Here is a 17,935-nt window from a genome sequence, read left to right as displayed (position 1 = left end):
AGAGAGAGAGGAGAGAGAGAGAGAGAGAGAGAGAGAGAGAGAGAGAGAGAGAGAGAGAGAGAGAGAGAGAGAGAGAGAGATGGATTAGAAAATGATGATGAGAGAGAAAGAGAGAGAGATTGAAGGATTAGAAGATGATGAGAGAGGAAGGATTAGAAGATGACTAGAGAGAGAGTAACTAGAGAGAGAGAAGAAGGAGTAGAAGATTACAAGAGAGAAAGAGAGATTAGAAAACAAGAAGTAGGGAGAGAGAGGAGAGTGAGAGAGAATGAAATGTGAAGAGAAGTTTTTAGTGCTGTTTTCAAAATTACTGTGTGAAAAATATTATGGATAAGGGGATAGAATGAGAAAGATGAAGAATTGAGTAGTGAAAGAAAAATGATAAAAGAAGAGAAGGAAGAAGCTGTGGAAAGCTAAAATTCTGTGGATTCACTGAGAAGCAACGAATGTGAAGTGTTTGGCTCAAGGAAGGTGACGGGAATTGATGGATGAGGAGGGTGGAAATAAGATGAGGAAAGGAAGGAAAAGAAGAAGGGTGAGGAGAGGAAGAAGATGGAAGAAAGAGAAGAGAAAAGAAAAAATCATTTGAAATGCGAAAAGTACATTGGCTGTGTGAAAGAGATGGTTGATGGAGGCAAGAGAAATAGGGTGACTTGGAGGAATAGAAGTAAAGACAGGAGGAGGAGAAGAAGAAGAAGAAGAAGAAGAAGAAGAAGAAGAAGAAGAAGAAGGAGGAGGAGGAGGAGGCGAAGAAGAAGAACAACAACGACAAGAAGAAAAAGAAGAGCAAGCGGAAGATAGAAAAAAATGTTGTGAGAAGCACTCTCAATGTTCCGACTTAGAGACAACAAAATGTGACGTGAGTGATTAAGAACCTACTTTTATGAAAGAGGTAGAGGAGAAAGAGAAATGATGAAGAGATGAAGAGTGTAAGAAGATTGAGGAGAAAAAGAAGAAGAAAAATAAAAAAAAAATTAGAAGAAATGTGAAAGAAGCAAATTCAGTGGTCCCACTGAGAGACAATGAAATTTGAAGTGAGTGACCAAGGATTGGAGTTCTTTGTGTGAAAAGAAAAGGGTAACTAGAATAAGGAGTTGAAAACAGAAGTACTCGGGAGGAGAACTACTTTCTGTAGGAGGAGTAGCCGGAGGAAGAGAGAGAGAAAAAAGTAAGAGATTGAAGGAGAAGAGATAGACAGAGAGAGAAAGTCGTTAAGAAACACATTCACTGCCAACGTAGAATAAGGAGTTGGAAACAGAAGTACTTGGGAGAGAACTACTGTGGGTGAGGAGTCGGTGGAGGAAGAGGGAGAAAAGTAGTTGGAGGATAGAGAATAGAGGTAGAGGAAGAGAGTGAAAAAGTCGTGAGAAACACATTCACTGCACAGTAGAGCATTTCGAGAGGAACGAATGAATATAAGGGACTCGAGAGATCACCATTGTTGTCACTATGTAGCGATCTAGTGGGAGGAGGAGGAGGAGAAGAACACGTAGAGGAAGAGAAAGAGAATTAAGAAGAAGTAGAAGAGGTGGTGGAGGAGGACGAAGAAGGAGGAAGAGAGGTGTGTGAGGTTGAATGCACTAACGATTTTCGCAGCCCGAACCGGGACAATGTGACCTGGGAAATACACGAAGGAGTGAGATGGCAAAGAGAAAAAGAGAGGGGAATGTGAGAAGAGCAAAGAAGCAGACTGAATAATTAAGGTAGAGGCTAGAGATGGAAAAGGATGGGTGGGAGTAAGGAAAAGACATTGGATAACAGCGAAAGATGTATGAATTGCAGCGAGAATTGATTATTGAAATATTTGAATAAGAACGAAAGAGATATAAAATGTAGTAAGAATTGATTATTGAAACTTTTGAACTTGGATAACAACTGAATGTGTGATGATAGTATTTCTAGTAGACTAAGTTAGTCGTAGATGGAAATTTGGAGTTAGAAATCAAGAGAAAATATTGATGACTATTATAGTATGAAATAGGTTGATATCTGAGCTCTTAGCTGGTGGGCGAATTTGAGACGCTCGAAAAACTCATCAAATAATGTAATAGATTTCCATATCAAAATATAAAATGACATCCCCGGCATTTTTTCTCTTTCATGCAGAATTTTGTAAAATTTATGGCTATCGAAAAAATCTAATTTGCTTGGAAAGATTAGCATTTGAATATTTATTGAATTATGACGTAATAACATAATTAAAAACTCTCAATAATACTTATTATTAATTTATTCTTTGAACTTGAAAAGTTATACGTACCACTTATAAAGTTACATACTTACAAACTACGTAAATTAAATTTTTCAACTGTTACAAGTTACAAACTTATTTTACAACTTATAATTATACATTATTATTCATATTATCTATTCATTTATTTTTTTGAACTTCAACGTTATATACTGTAGCTAATCAATAGTAAAAAACATGCAATATATTACTTTTTAACAAAGGTTGATAGAAGTTTGAAATGTACAGTACGATATTGGTGACTTAAAATGTCAAATTGAGGTCAGAGATTTCCACCTTGGAATAACGTTAAACAAAGATAGAATTCTATCGTCTCATGGTAAAACTAATCTAAGCTCTGTACTAAAAGTAATCTTTTGAACCTTGTAGGCTAAGTAAACAAAGAGTTTTAACGTCAGTTGAACAAAAATACTTGTTCAACTTTCTTGCAAGACTATTGGAATGTCAAGAAATGTCGAAGATTTTGAGTGAGTTTGAAAATTTCGCGATTAGTAGAGGTAAAATACAAACAAACTATTATTGGAATGTCAAGAAAATGTTGAAAAATTTGAATGAGTCAGAAAATTTGGCGATTATTAGCTGTAAAATACACACCATTAAGTTACTGGACTGTCAAGAAATGTTGAACATTTTGCGATTAGTTGAAGTAAAATACCGATATAACTATTGAAATGTCAAGTAATGTAAACAAAGAATTTTTATCAATTGTTGAAAAAACCACAAATTATTATCGCATTTTTCATTCGTATGTCAAATAAAATTGTGTCACTGTTGAAATGTGTTTGAAACTATACTGGCTATAAATAATAACAATAGAGCTCACCAACTCTGAGGGAGAAAAAACAACTTTATCTTGTCAATTTATCTTTATGTACTCAACAGGAAAATGAACTGACAGCCGGTGTAATAGCAACTGATGCATAGGAAAATGGGTTTGGGCTTAGTGTTTGTGTTTCTAGCAGAATTGGTTCTCAATTGAGTGGAGAATGTAGATTGGTTTAATAGAAACTGCTTTCCTGGCTTTGTTTTGTTGTTATAAATTGGGCAAAATCATATTAGAATTGGTCAGTAGAATATTGTTCTATGTTTTCTACTGATATAGATCGGTTAGCCTACTGTTATAGAGAAACGAATACTACTATTATATTATTTTATATTAGTTAATACTACTAGGATATTCGTTTGTCTCTGCTGATATGTACTGATGGATATAGATTGGGATATAATGAATTTATTGATTCAATTGTACACAATTCATTAAAAATATTAAACATAATATATTTATACCCAATTATACCTAGTTATACCCTAGTTTTACCCAGTTGGTCAGAATTTTCTAAGTTAATCACTGAAGTACTATAAATTTAATATATTATGGAACTTGGTGATCAAGGCATTTAGAGAACACAGGTAGGCCAGTTGTATTGAATTTGAGGTCAATCTATCGTGATGATTAGTAATGTATGAAACTGCCTACCTGATGTATCTTCACCATTCTTTTTTGAATGAATGAAAGAGTTAATAGTCGGTTCAAAATATTAACAAACGAAAACTCGTGGTATCAATTGGATCTATTTAAATGATTCAGTCTATTTGATCTTGTCTGTGCATATAATTTTATTTAAATTATTATTTCTGATATTATTATTGGTATTATTTACAATTTTAATTATATTTACAGAGTGTATTATATCATGTATTCTAATGAAGATTTGGTTTTCACTACTTTTAACACAATCTAAGTCCATGCTGTTTGACCACATTGCTGATATTTTTGTTGGTGATCTTCCTTCTCATATAATAATTATTCACACATTGTGTCTTAATCCGTGTTATCGGTAAACTGTCGGTCCCGGCTGAAATATGACAGTCGTTGACGGCTAAAATGATATTATATTCAGGCGAGTAGGAACTTCCGTCAGGGACTCCCCTCCAATAAAAGCCATATATCCCCTCCAATAAAAGCCATATAAAGATTATATTATTATTATTATTATCTCTAGATTTGTTGTATGCACTACATGTGGTGCAGAAGCCAGCATAACTATAGTCCGTACAATATTACTTCTGACTTTGAGGAATATGCGGCTCAGAGAAATGGAGGGAGATCAGCCAATTACAGTGATTAATAGATTCATAGGTAGAAGCGCAGTTGCCAATTTGTCAGTCGTCTGACTGCTTTTAGACAGGAAACTTCGCATGTGTAGCAGGTGCACATGAACAGTCACTAGAAGTTGGAGAACGCTGGCCGCTTCAAAACGGCAACATCGCGCCTCTGTATCCCTCCCGCTGTATGCTTTCTCTGCTGCGCATGTCCATCCCAAGTGAGAAGTAATTTTGTACAGAGTATGATTCATGGAAACTGCAATTTACAGGAAGGTTCATTCACTTGTGCACGACTTATCGATGTCTCTGTATCACCGTTTACCGTTTATTTAATTTTATTGCTGTTACCTTGTATTATTTGTCTCTGATAATTCCTAACCCCGTGATTTTCCCGTGTGTTGCAGACATTGGGTGTGCCAGACTGTACGCTTGCGTGGCACTGAGGTGATGTTATGGGCCGCTATACGGGCAAAAAATGTCGCCTGGTGTGCATGTTCTGGCTGACGGCGTTCTTCTTCCTGGTGGAGATAATCGTCGGCTATGTCACCAACTCCATGGCGCTGGTCGCCGACAGCTTCCACATGCTCAGCGATGTCGCTGCGTTAGTGGTCGCTTTCCTATCGGTCAAGGTCAGTACCACTTTCATTCTGAATTATTTTCATCCTCATGCAAAAAATCTATGATAATTTATTCAAACAAGCACAAAATCAAGTCTACGATATTTTCATGAAGAATTATAGTCTATAGTTCATAGGCCTATAACCATCCTCGGTAAATTAAGAATCTTTGTGGTAAATTTCACGTTAATCAGTCCAGTAATTCAGACGTGATAATGCGTCATTCATGAATTTCCTATCTCGTACGTGTATAAGCAGATTCTCTTCTTAAATATCAATTAATATTTATTAATGAAATATTTTAGTAAAATATTTCCTATAGTTTGTGTAAAATAAGTTGAGACTTGGTCCTACATCCGAAGAAATTACAGGGTTGCCAAATCGTGTATACTTACTTCTTTCTCAAATTTCCAATTCGACGTCATAATTGGATGTAGAATATCATCCCCGATATCCTAGTAGAGCTAAAAAGTTTCAGAGTTGGATTAAAAGGAAATTCAACTTTTATGGCAAATTGGAAACATCGCGAAGATCTGTTTAGAATATCACTTCTCTCAGAATCATGGGGCGTCGTAATGCATAATGATTTTATATCAAATTAATGGGGAGAATGTCTCCTTTCTATTGGTGTCTAAATCATTTTTATCCGACTTATAGTTATTTTTTAATTGATGATTATGAATTTCGTCAATGTCGAGACATTTCGAGCAGAAAACATAAAATTTTCGACATGCTGAAACTTTTTTGTTTTAAAAGATAAGTAGGTGATGAAAGCGAAAAGTTTCTCAGAAATAATTGAAATTATTTTTCCAATTGTCAAACGTACTTGGATATTCTACATCCAATTCTGACGTTGAATTGGATATTTGAGAAAGCTGCAATTTTACACGATTTGGCAACCCTGTAATTTCTTCGGATGGAGGGCCAAGTCTCAACTTATTTTACACAGACTATATATGTTTAATTAATTTCATTTCAATTGTTGAACTTGGTCATCACGATAACCATGTCGCGAGTGGATTGAGTTCTGTATTAATAAATTAATTAAATTCACTGAATGTAATTTTAATAATTTACTGAATAAGCTTATTAATGCATCATAATTGTGCCCTTCCTCTCTATTGAAATCTGAATAAGTAACTCTGGTTTGCATCAGGCATTTGACCGCCCATGCAGACCATTTTCGTAAAAGTTATTAAGCTTAGTGTATTCATTATTTTTGTTGCTATTTTTCTTGATATTGTGCTTGATTTCATGAGGTTTTTTGTAATTTTAATTTTTTTATAAATAACTTTCTGTCTGAAAAAATAACACAGACAAGAATTATCCATGAACTCTGGTTTGCAACAGGCATTTGTCCGCCCATGCAGACCATTTTCGTAAAAGTTATTAAGCTTAGTGTATTCATTATTTTTTGATGCTATTTTTCTTGATATTGTGCTTGATTTCATGAGGTTTTTTGTAATTTTAATTTTTTTATAAATAACTTTCTGTCTGAAAAAAAAACACAAACAAGAATTATCCATGATAGTGTTCGCTTCCGAGTCAGGTATCACGCCGACTATAAATATCAGACTACTTTAAGCTGGGTTTTCGTTTGTGCGTAAATGCCGTTGTCGACCACGACTGGGAGAAAATCTCAGATTGGGTAGATTTCAATTTGTCTACATAATAAAATATTATGTTCAATTATGTTTTAATGGGGAAGGTTGAGCTTATACTCTTAAATGGCAATATGTTGATATTATTAGAAATGTTTAATTCTTTAGTAATAAAGACCAATAATGAAAAGTTATTTGATCAGCTGTTTTAGTACACTTGAAATCTGGACAATATGAATGTCAACAATGCCTGTCGTCGTCGACTGCGGAAATTTACGCACATACGAAAATGCACCTTTAGGCCTGATACGCATTGGCATCAATGATGCAACAACTACTATCAATTCAATTTAGAATAATTGCATTCAATTTGATTTAAATAAAAATCCTCATAATAATTTTATTCAACTTGAATTAATAAGTGACGTCTCTACCCAGAGTTCAAATTGCACTTTAAGCTGTGTACAGACTTGGGCGTCACGAACACTCGCATGTGTTCGTGGCGCGTAAGTCTGTACAAAGCTTTTGATTTTTTGTCATTATTGGTAACTCATCATCGGGATCTAAACTGATGAATGGTTTTTCAATAATTGCATTAATTCTACGAAAGAGAAACACATATATCACCTGAAAACTATCATAAATTAAAGTATGGGGTCTACCCTAGCGAATCACTCCTCTATTTTGATTATGATTTAGGTACATGAATATAGGTATCAGAAAACTGCTACCAATATGACTACAACAGATCTAGTTGGAACTTCTTTCAACATTCGAAATCTTCTACAAGACAGGAAAAATTTAACACAAATGACAACACGATAATTATTAAGAGTTTATGAAAGGTTCAATTTAGATTTTTTCAAACTCTGTAGCAGATTGGAAGCTATAATATGCTTGAAATTGTTTGTGTTATCAATGTAAGAGGAACTATTTTTTAAATCCAATTAATATTTTTGTTGACAATGTACAGTATGTCGATTCAATGTATTTGCAGTTTGCACCCCCACCCAGAATCTATTACTACTACCACAGAATTACAATATTACTACTACTATTACAGAATTATAGGAGTTTTCTCTGCTACTACTAACACCTACTCTAGTACATGGGTTTCCCATAGTTGAGTAGGTTAGTTCCCAGTAAAGTTAAATTCCATATTTTTTTATAGACCTATTGTATTGTGTACTTTTTGTACTTTTGTATATTTTGTACTTTTTATGTTTTAATTGCTTGTTTGTATTTTTTAAAGGAAATAAATTTATTCATTATTATATATGATCCATGCTGTTTTTATAATTGAATTTTGATGAATTTTTGTTGGATTGTTTTGCAGATGTCGCCGAAAAAATGGTCGAAAAACACGTTTGGTTGGGCGCGTGCGGAGGTGCTGGGAGCCCTCGTTAACGCCGTCTTTCTAGTCGCTCTCTGCTTCTCCATCACCGTAGAGGCATGCAAAAGGTACCAAACACAAATAATTCTACATTTTCATTAATTAATGCAAATTACAAATATCACCACAATAATTCTAAATTAGAAGTACACTAGTTCATACCCATAGTGCGAGGAGCTGCTTTATTTTTCAAGCTTGTCAAAACCTTATACTCTTTAATTTTGTATACTATAAATACATTTTCTCCATTCATTGGTAGCCTACAATAAGCACTCAACAATAATCACCAAATTTAAGGGTGAATTGAATATTTGAATATAATTATTATTTAACGAAAATCCTAAATAAATGCTGTAAATCACCCCGAAGACTTCTGCTACTGCAGACATTGACAACAGGGTTAACAGCTTGATGGAAATTCGATGAGAACTACTACCCAAAAAAAGTTTTTTTAACTATAACCAAATTTTTTTGGATAGTAGTTCTCATCGAATTTCCATCGAGCTGTTAACCCTGTTGTCAATGTCTGCAGTAGCAGAAGTCTTCGGGGTGATTTACAGCATTATTTAGGATCTTTGTTAAATAAAAATTATATATTATTATCATTTGAATAAATGCATTCTCTATTTAATTCCATCTGAGCATAGTTGAACATTGTTATAACCGAACATGCAATTAACAAATTTAATCGTGATTATTTTCACAAGACCAGTCAAGAAGGTGTTTTTTTTTTTTTTTTTTTTTTTTTTAGATTACGTCCTAAAGACTCCAGTCATGGAGTATAAGACAAGTCATGTTATTACATAATAATTCTAACACTAAGTAGTTCAACCTAGTTTAGGTTTGAAAGGAATTCTTGTACACTATAAAAAGCTCTATCAACTAAATATTTTTTAATTTGTTTTTTGAAAATCTTCAAATCATCATTACTTTTCAAGATTTGAGGTAGCTTGTTATAAAATTTCCTACCAATATAATCTGGTTTTTGTTCAAATAACCTACTATTGTGACCCATTATATGATAATCTGCTCTGTTTCGCGTATTATACTCATGAACATCTGAATTCTGGATCACACCACTCGTTTTCACATGCATTACAACTTCATATACATACAAAGATGGCACAGTTAATAGACCAAGCTTTTTAAATAAAGGCCTACAAGAGTCTAACCTATTCACTTTCTCTATACATCTGAGTGCCTTCTTTTGAATCTTAAACACCCTGTCCATATTTTGTTGAGATGAATTACCCCATACTAAAATAGCATACCTAATATGAGATAGTATAAGTCCATGGTAAGCAGTTAACAGTAGTTTTTTATCATTCAGCCTAGCAGCTGCCGCAGGACAATACTCCAGATGATATCTTATTACATATCCTCTCAATGTAAGGATGCCATGTTAATTTCCTGTCCAAAAAATTCCCAAGAATGCTACTTTCTCTTCTTGGTCTAATTCATTTTCCTCTACAAACACATTTATTTCTCTATCCTCTACTGAATTATATTTACTTTTGAATTGTAGGAATTGACATTTCTTACTATTTATTGTTAATTGCCTTTGCTTCAAGAATTGGACAATTGACTGTACTCCAGTAAAAGCATTTATTTCTAGACTATCTAATAAATAATTGTTAAAGATAAGCGATGTGTCATCAGCAAACAACAGAGCTCTGTGATCTTTTAACTCTTTTGGTAATTGGTTCACATACAACAGAAACAGTAAGGGACCCAGAATTGAGCCTTGAGGTACTCCAGCCTGGACCTCCAGTTTTTGAGATTTAATTTTTACTATTTCATAGCTCAACACACTGGTTTCTACCTATGAGATATGATTCAAACCATTTTAGTTCTATACCATTCACACCTACAGTTTTTAGTATTTCCAATAATATTCTATGGTTCACACAATCAAAAGCTTTGGATAAATCAAGAAATATTGCGGCTGCCTTCTCACCTGAATCTATTATATCTATTAGTCTTTCAACAGGGATACTATTGCAGTCTTAGTAGATTTCCCTTTCTGGAACCCATGCTGTTCATCACATATGAAATTAATTTCTTCCAGGTGCATCAATGCCTATTTAAAACTACTCTTTCAAAAATTTTACTTATTACATTTAGAATACTAATGGGTCTATAATTTTCAACTCTTCAGAATCACCGCTCTTGAAAATTGGCAAAATTTTCCTTGTTTCAGATCATCAGGGAAAATACCCTGCTCTAGTGAAGTATTAAGAGATGCAATAAAGGGTCCAGTAATTCATTTTCACATTCTTTTAAAATTTGCTTGAGACCCCATCCAATCCTACTTTTTTTTTGTTATTCAAATTTTTTATTATTCTTGACAACTCATCTCTTGATAATGGATGAAATTTAATACCTTTTCAATTGGCTCAGCATTTAATGTAGTTGTATTATAAGTATAGTGTTCAGTGACTTTTGGAGATTATATGCAACCTGTTGATAATACTTATTGAAAAGTTACAAATGTCTATACTATCCCATATAAATTCCATGTTCATCGATTATCCTAGGGACATTAGTAACTGTATCTTTTTGAGCTGCTCTCCTATTCTATTAATTACCTCCCAAACAGCAGAGTTAAAATTGGTACTAGTTGTTAATATTTCAGCTGTTTCTTACACTTAGCTTCCTCACTTCTTTTGCATAGTTTTTCTTTAGACATTTGTATTTGACTTCACTCGGAACATCCCTCACTAATTTAAATTCCTCATAAGCTTCCTAACAATATTTCTTTGAGTAAAATATCTTCAGTTATCCATTCATCTACTTTGTTTAATTACTTTTTACTTTGACTTTTTTTATTGGACAGCATACACTAATGTGAAATCTTAGAGGATCAATGAATTGCTTATATTTGTAATTTAGGTTACAACTGTTATAAACACTACTCCAATTTTCTTGAAGCAGTTCCTGCTTCAAACAATTTATATTCCTAGCTCATATTGCTGAATTTCTTTCACAATATTTGAAAAGGCGGCTTCTCTGATTGATTCTTGTGGAATTAATCATGGTTATCATTTAACCGGCTCTTATGCAACCGGCAATAAGAATCAAAACATTTCGAATAATATCAACATTTCCATTTAAAAGTGTAAACTTAACCTCTCCCATTAAAACATAATAGAACATAATCTTCTAGGCTATTTAAACGAATCGAAATCCACCCTATCTTGAGATCCTCACCCTGTCGTGGTCGACAACGGCATTTAAACAAAAACCCACCTTTAGCTATTTCTTGCAATTAAGACCTTGCTATCATATCAATTATCATGTCGAATAGCTCTGACAATTTTGTCAACAGCAGTTAGTTTGCATTCTTATACCATTCATCTTCACTCATTTTGTATTTGTAGCTATTTTTTTTCAAATTGAGCCTGCATATAAAGGGCCGCTAACATATTTTATTCTGTCGTAAAAGGCATGTAAATTAGCCCAATATTACTACTTCATTAGCACATGGCATGTAGTATATATCACATTATGTAATATAATATATAACAGTACATATTACAATTACTTGACATTATAGTATCAGAATCACTAGTACATTCAATTACTAGGTTGAGTGAAATGGTAGAATACTGCATTTTAGAATGTAGGAAGTGCTCCACGAATAAATTATTCACGTATTCCATTTTACCAAAATAAATGAGCACATATGCTCATGCGTCATGTATTTTCATAATTTTATACCCTCACAGCTCATAATCATAGAATACCCTCTTATATGAAGTGGTGTGTTCCATTTAAAATGTTCTTTCTTGATATACTATAAATATCTGAGAGTGGAAGAGGCACTATCAACTAGTAGATAATAGGCCTGAATTACAAACAAGGCTGTCCAAATATATACTGTTTAACTGAACCTTGTGTTGCAATGAGATAAGATTGAAAGTTAGTCTTCTTACTGTTACTTTTGCCTCTAATAGTCTTGCAAACCAAAATCAAAAGATAATAATGAAACTGAAGCTCAAGAAGAAGAGGAGAAGTAGTAGGATATATTTTTAATTCAATCCATGTCTCCTTTCATCATTCATATTGTTTGAAAGTATGTCTTGGCATATTGTTCCAAGTCAGGTAGCCAGGTATTATGTAATGGATTAGCAATTATTGTTCAATTGACTTGAGTAACAATCTAATATTGTGACCTATACTGTCAAGTAATCATGAATTGCATAATAATTAATAATCGTTGGTTTAAGGCCATATTTTGAAAACGTAACTTTGTCAGGTACCCTTCTTGTTTCATGTAACATTTCATTCTATTATAATAAAAATGTATAAATTCCGAGGGCTTTGCCTGTTTTCTCTTTATTTTTTAAAATTTTTTTTATTATTTTATTTGTAATAACGGGGTGGCCACCTACCGGGAAACCCAGGAAAACCTTGAATTCCTCATGATTTTACTAACCGGGAAAAATACCTCGAATTCCTCAAGAATTTTTCCAATTACTCCTGGATTTTTCATAAATTTCAATTAATTTAGTAAAGAAGTGTACAGTAACAATAAACTCATAAAAACACTTCATGGCTAACAATAATAATTGGCAATGGTTTTAGTCATGATATAAATCAATTACATTTTAAAATTAAGTATTTTGATGGCTTCATTCTGTTCTGAATGAGACTTTCATCAAGGTTTGAAGAGTCACCAACAGCCGGAATTGGCTATGTTACTGTACATACAAATATATGGCTTCATTAGTAAAAGTATGACTCAAAATACATAATAAATGTTCAAATGTATTGATAACATTGACACTGTAATCTACTTTTGTGAGGAATTTTTCGTTTTTTAACTACTGGAAAATGGACCCTGTCCGAAAGCACTGCACACACATGAGTAATTAAAAGAACGTTCAAATTCCTCACAAAAATAGACTTTGGTGTCAAAAAATATCAATATTTATTTGGAAATTTAGATACGCTATTCGCAATTCGTCATGAAAGCTCAAACTGGAGATTTCCATTATAAATTCTTTACGAATGTATCTTGTTCCTCAAATACCGCGGATACTCTACCTGGAAAATTTGAAATTTTACCCTGGAAAACCGGGAATTACTGATGAATTTTACTTTTTTAAATGAGTGGCCACCCTGAATAATCATCAGGTAATACTTGTTATTGGTTTTGGAAGTTGTAACAGATCTTATTTCCTTGAAGAACGGCAGAATGCATTTACTCACAGATATGAGTTCATAGAGTTTATGATCAATAAGTGGCATAATATAAAAACTTGATATAATGTTGATGTTGATATTTATAGAGATATGTGTTACTTATGGATTGAAGTGTTTCTATTGAAATTATATTTTATAGTTGAGGTACCTATCGAAAAACTGTTTCATTTGATAGCAAATAAAGATATTGCATTCTTAAACTTAGCAAGCTAAGCCCACCTTGTGTAACAACATAAATGATTCGCTTTCTTTTCATTATTTTGATATTGATTGTATTTTTCGTGTGTTTTCAGATTTATAGAGGTAGAAATAATCCATGAACCGCAGCTGATCGTTGTTGTCGGGGCATTAGGACTAATAGTTAATATTATTGGACTCTTCCTGTTCCATGGTGAGTGTTCTGCCTTCATTCATAGATATTCTTCCATTCACAATATTATTTGTGAATGCTAATACGATGCCAATGTTACAAGCTTTGCTAAGATTGTCAATTATTATTGAATAAATCGAAAGTTTTCCGATGAATGTTGACCCACAATACACCTTCCGAACACAAAGAAACATATCTCAGTTAATTTAGAGTTCAACTAGTTCTTGTATTTGGATGTAGGGTACTAAATTCTACAGTCTAATGTCCGGTTGCAGAGTCGCTACATAAAGTCACCCATAGTTAACAGAGCATTAGTTAACAACTCGCCCATAAATAGATGTTCGTTGCAGACTCGTTTGCCAGACCCCTGTTAGCTATGGCTGTGATAAGGCACACTGCTGCTCATACCACATTTTGCGCGGTTATGCTTCTATCCAACTAATGTATTGGCAACGGAGAGATAATCACTGTGAACAGTCCTTCCAAACCTCCAGTCGGATGACTTCACAACATGGCGCTTGTTGATCACAAAACTGCTGTCTGCTTATTGTGTTGTTTATGCTTGGAGGTTACGAATCAAGATCGTTAACTGCAGACTACTTTGTAATTATTTTCAGTTTGATTTAGTTTTATTTCAGTTAAATGAATGATTAAGTAAAATAAAATTAGAGGTAGAAGTAAAATAGTGACTGGTGTATTTATTATTGTATAATATAGTTTTTAAAAAAATGACCAACAATTATTCCATTGCCTTCTGGCATTTTGATATATCTTTGGAAGCAAAGCAGCCAGTTTACAAGACATATTTCTAATGACTAATTTAATAATAATTGATTATTTAAATTAAGTATTGAAAATTGTATGACATCTTCGTCCAAGCTACTAGAATAGTCAATGATATTTATTCAGTTTATACACTTTGTCTACAGTTTCAAATAGTTAACGTTTTTATAAGTAATCAAATATTATGTATGATCATTTTCGTCTGTCTTTTAGAACATGCAAAAAAGTCAACATAACCTTAAAATACACTTGGCGCGAATGTATAGTGGATTTATAAGCACGATTTTGGGCATTTAAATTAAGAACACATTCAGATATTGGTACCTCAGATGACGTCATCTGCCTGTAGGGTTTTCGTCTCTGCAACGGAAAAACCTGTTTGTTGGCGCGCTGTTACCTATCGGCTGAGCAATAGCTAACAGAACGTCTCTGCAACGAAATTGGCCTGTTAAATATTTAAGTCCGCGCTGTTAACTATGGGCGACGCTATTTGTCGACTTTGCAACCGGGTATAAGGGCCGGTTTCCGAGCTCGGGATTTAGCTATGTTCTAGACTTTGAACAACTGGAGTTTTAAAATGAGATTTCTGAAACGGGGCGTAATCGTATTCAACATTTAAATTAAAATTTTGACAAACTAGAAAATTTAACACAAAATAAAATAAAGAGAAAATAGTGTAAAGTTTCAGCTATTTTGAATTATTGAGGAATGTTTCATTTTGTCAAGGAAAAAGGTTTCCAATTATAGAAATGAGAAAATAAAGATTATAAAAAATTAGGCCCTGTTTCGGAAAGCCAATTTTCTGACTCCAGCTGTTTAAAGTCTAGAACTTATCCAAATCCCGTGCTTGGAAACCGGTCCATAGTTTTAAAAGTAAATGTTCATTGAAATATTTGATTTTTCCACTTAATTTACTTGAGGAACCAATAGAATAAGTAGATTTTTGTGTGCTTTTTTTTAGAACACGGAGGCCACGGTCACTCTCACGGCGGCTTCAGCCAGTCGGACAGTGCGCATGCGCACAGCCACCTGTCACGCAGCCACACGCGACTGACGCAGCTGGTGTCGGCAGGTGCATCTTCAGTGGCCGGAAACGCGGCCAATGGTAACACCACCGATGACAACGAGAACCTCAGTGCGGTGCTGGCTTGGCGGGGCGCATTGTGAGCGGCATGGGAGGGCATCAGCACAACGGCAAGATGGCCGCCGACGCTGCGCAGATGAATATGCGCGGGTATTCCCCCGTGTTGGCCGATGCGCTCGGTTCGGTTATTGTCATCATATCGGCTCTGGTCAGTTGGCGTTTGTATTTTGATCTGTTTCAGTACTTTTTTTATTAATTTATTCCTCATAAATTACAAATAAATCAATAAACTGTACAATAATCAAATTCATGCAAAAAATCAAATATTAGGAACTGCTTCCCCAAAAGAGCAAGCTCGAGCTTGGTAAAGGAGCCAGCCGAACTTCTGCAAGCTAAGAATCAGTGAACATGATGATAAAAACATAGTGACCACTAAATATCAATAAGAATGATTTATGAGTTCCAATACAATAGTAAGTCCCAATAATAAGATAATTATTATAATAATAAGACAGCAAGAATGCAACAAAATGATCATTAGATTTCATTAAGCAAGAAAAACCCCATATTATATGATACGACTATTAATAGTATCTAATGTGTGTATCTTTAAGAATGAAGTAAAAGGATTAATACAACTAGACTTTTACTTGATATTATTTTATCGTATAGAACTTCAGAACTATAGATTCGCTCAGTACATTTGTGTTTGTTTATTCACTAGTTTCTTTGGTGAAATGGTTTTTAGAGGAGGATGGAGAAAATTGATTGAAGACAGAGATGCTTGGAGGAGTGTTGTTTTGGAGGAAGCCAAATCCTACACTGTGCTATTATAGAGCTAAAAACATTACTTTAGTGTGTTGGGGTTTGCATTTAGATCTGTTTCAGTATTTATTTAGTACAGTTTTGTTTGTTTATTCACTAGTTTCTTGGTTGAAATGGTTTTTAGAGGATGGGTAAATTTGATTGAAGACAGAGATTCTTGGAGGAGTGTTGTGGAGGAATCCGAAGTCCACACTATGCGGCTGAGCTAGAAAAATTATTATAGTGGGATTCACGTTATTAAGTCTGTGTAAATGATTGGAAGGCAGAGTTGCCAATTCTCTATTTCCACAGCTTTATTAGTAATTTAGATTCTAAGTAAGCTGTGGTTCAAGGCCTTCCGGTTTATACCCTCTACCAGCCTAACTATTACATCAGAAACCATAGTTTGCTAGGTATTTCCCCTCCTTTCAATTTTTTCAGCACACTCCAACATGCAGCCTCTTTGGTATTCTAGGCTAATTGTATTGTTTTTGTATTTGTATTTTTTTGTGTCCGTGTTGAATTGATACAGTCATTAAATTCATCACTTTCTCAGAACCTTTTTTTAGTGAGTTCAATTCAATTCATTTCCACATGTGAAATTACAAATTTGTACAATATAATTCAGTTACAATAAAATATTAAAATATAAAGATAAATTACATTACTATTTTGTTTCAAAATTGTAACAACATTGGAAAGTGGCATCCCCAAGAAGACTTTATGTCTGTGTTCTTCCATTAGAGACTATTTAGACTATTAAATGTTCACTTGTGATCCGTGGTCTAGTGGATAGAGTGCTTGCGTAGCAGCAAAGAGATCCGGGTTCAATCCCTATGATAACCAAAAGTTTTTTTTTAACCAGATCACTCCCGTGTTATCGGATGGGCACCTTAAATTGTCGGTCCCGGCTGAAGTATGACAGTCGTAAGGCCCATTGACGGCTTAAATTATATATTCAGGCGGTGGGAACCTCCCCGCAAGGGACTCCCCACCAACAAAAGCCATACGAATTACTTTTTACTGTTCAATGTAAAAGATAGTGCAATTGTAAAGATAGTTCAATATAAAGTTCAATACTTTTTACTGTTAATTGTAAAAGATAGTTCAATTGTAAAGATAGTGTTTAGTGTTACAAAATGTTATATCAAATCAAGCTTTCTGATGAAATGTGATGAGCTAACGTTTTAATAATCAAACTCGCTTCAGCTCAGTCCTCCTTGATTTCCTGTGCTTTTTATTGTGTGTTCGATTTGTCTATACTGTAATTCCAATTCCTCCTATTTAATTAATCCATTCTATTTCAGGTTGTATGGCTGACAGACTGGCGCTTCAAGTACTACATGGACCCGGCTCTGAGCATTGTCATGGTGGTCCTCATCCTCCGATCAGTCTGGCCTCTGCTGCAGGAGTCAGCTCTCATCCTCCTACAAACTGTTCCTACACATATTCAGGTAAAACAATGCTCACTGCATTTATAGCCGTGTTTTGTTTACATTAATAACTTCAACTTTCTTTGTTGTTTTGAAGGTTATGTTGTGGTAAATACCGATATTGAATGAAAACGACTTGATATTGTGAAAACCACTGGTTTGTTAAAACAATTTGAGATACCATTCTTGTTTGCTACCATTATTTTATTTTTTTAAGATTTCGTCTTTGAGACTCCAGGGGGATATAGCCTAAGACAAGCATTCTTATGAATACTCAATCATGCA

General features: G+C 34.0%; 1 protein-coding gene across 1 annotated transcript; it reads left to right on the top strand.

Annotated features, from left to right (window-relative positions):
- Positions 1 to 4,761: 4,761 nt before the first annotated feature.
- Positions 4,762 to 17,671, top strand: LOC120356128 (zinc transporter 1-like; the record flags this gene model as incomplete). The annotated part of the gene is given in 6 exon segments (XM_039444971.1): positions 4,762 to 4,986; positions 7,912 to 8,036; positions 13,470 to 13,567; positions 15,291 to 15,464; positions 15,509 to 15,621; positions 17,525 to 17,671. Coding segments are annotated over 6 exon segments (834 nt in total), but the record flags the coding sequence as incomplete, so codon positions are not given.
- Between the last annotated feature and the right edge of the window lie 264 nt (positions 17,672 to 17,935).

Source organism: Nilaparvata lugens, unplaced genomic scaffold, assembly GCF_014356525.2.
Source record: "Nilaparvata lugens isolate BPH unplaced genomic scaffold, ASM1435652v1 scaffold5883, whole genome shotgun sequence".
Lineage (NCBI taxonomy): Eukaryota > Metazoa > Arthropoda > Insecta > Hemiptera > Delphacidae > Nilaparvata > Nilaparvata lugens.
The sequence above is the reverse complement of the archived record's forward strand: the minus strand, read 5'-3'. Positions and strand labels throughout refer to the sequence as shown.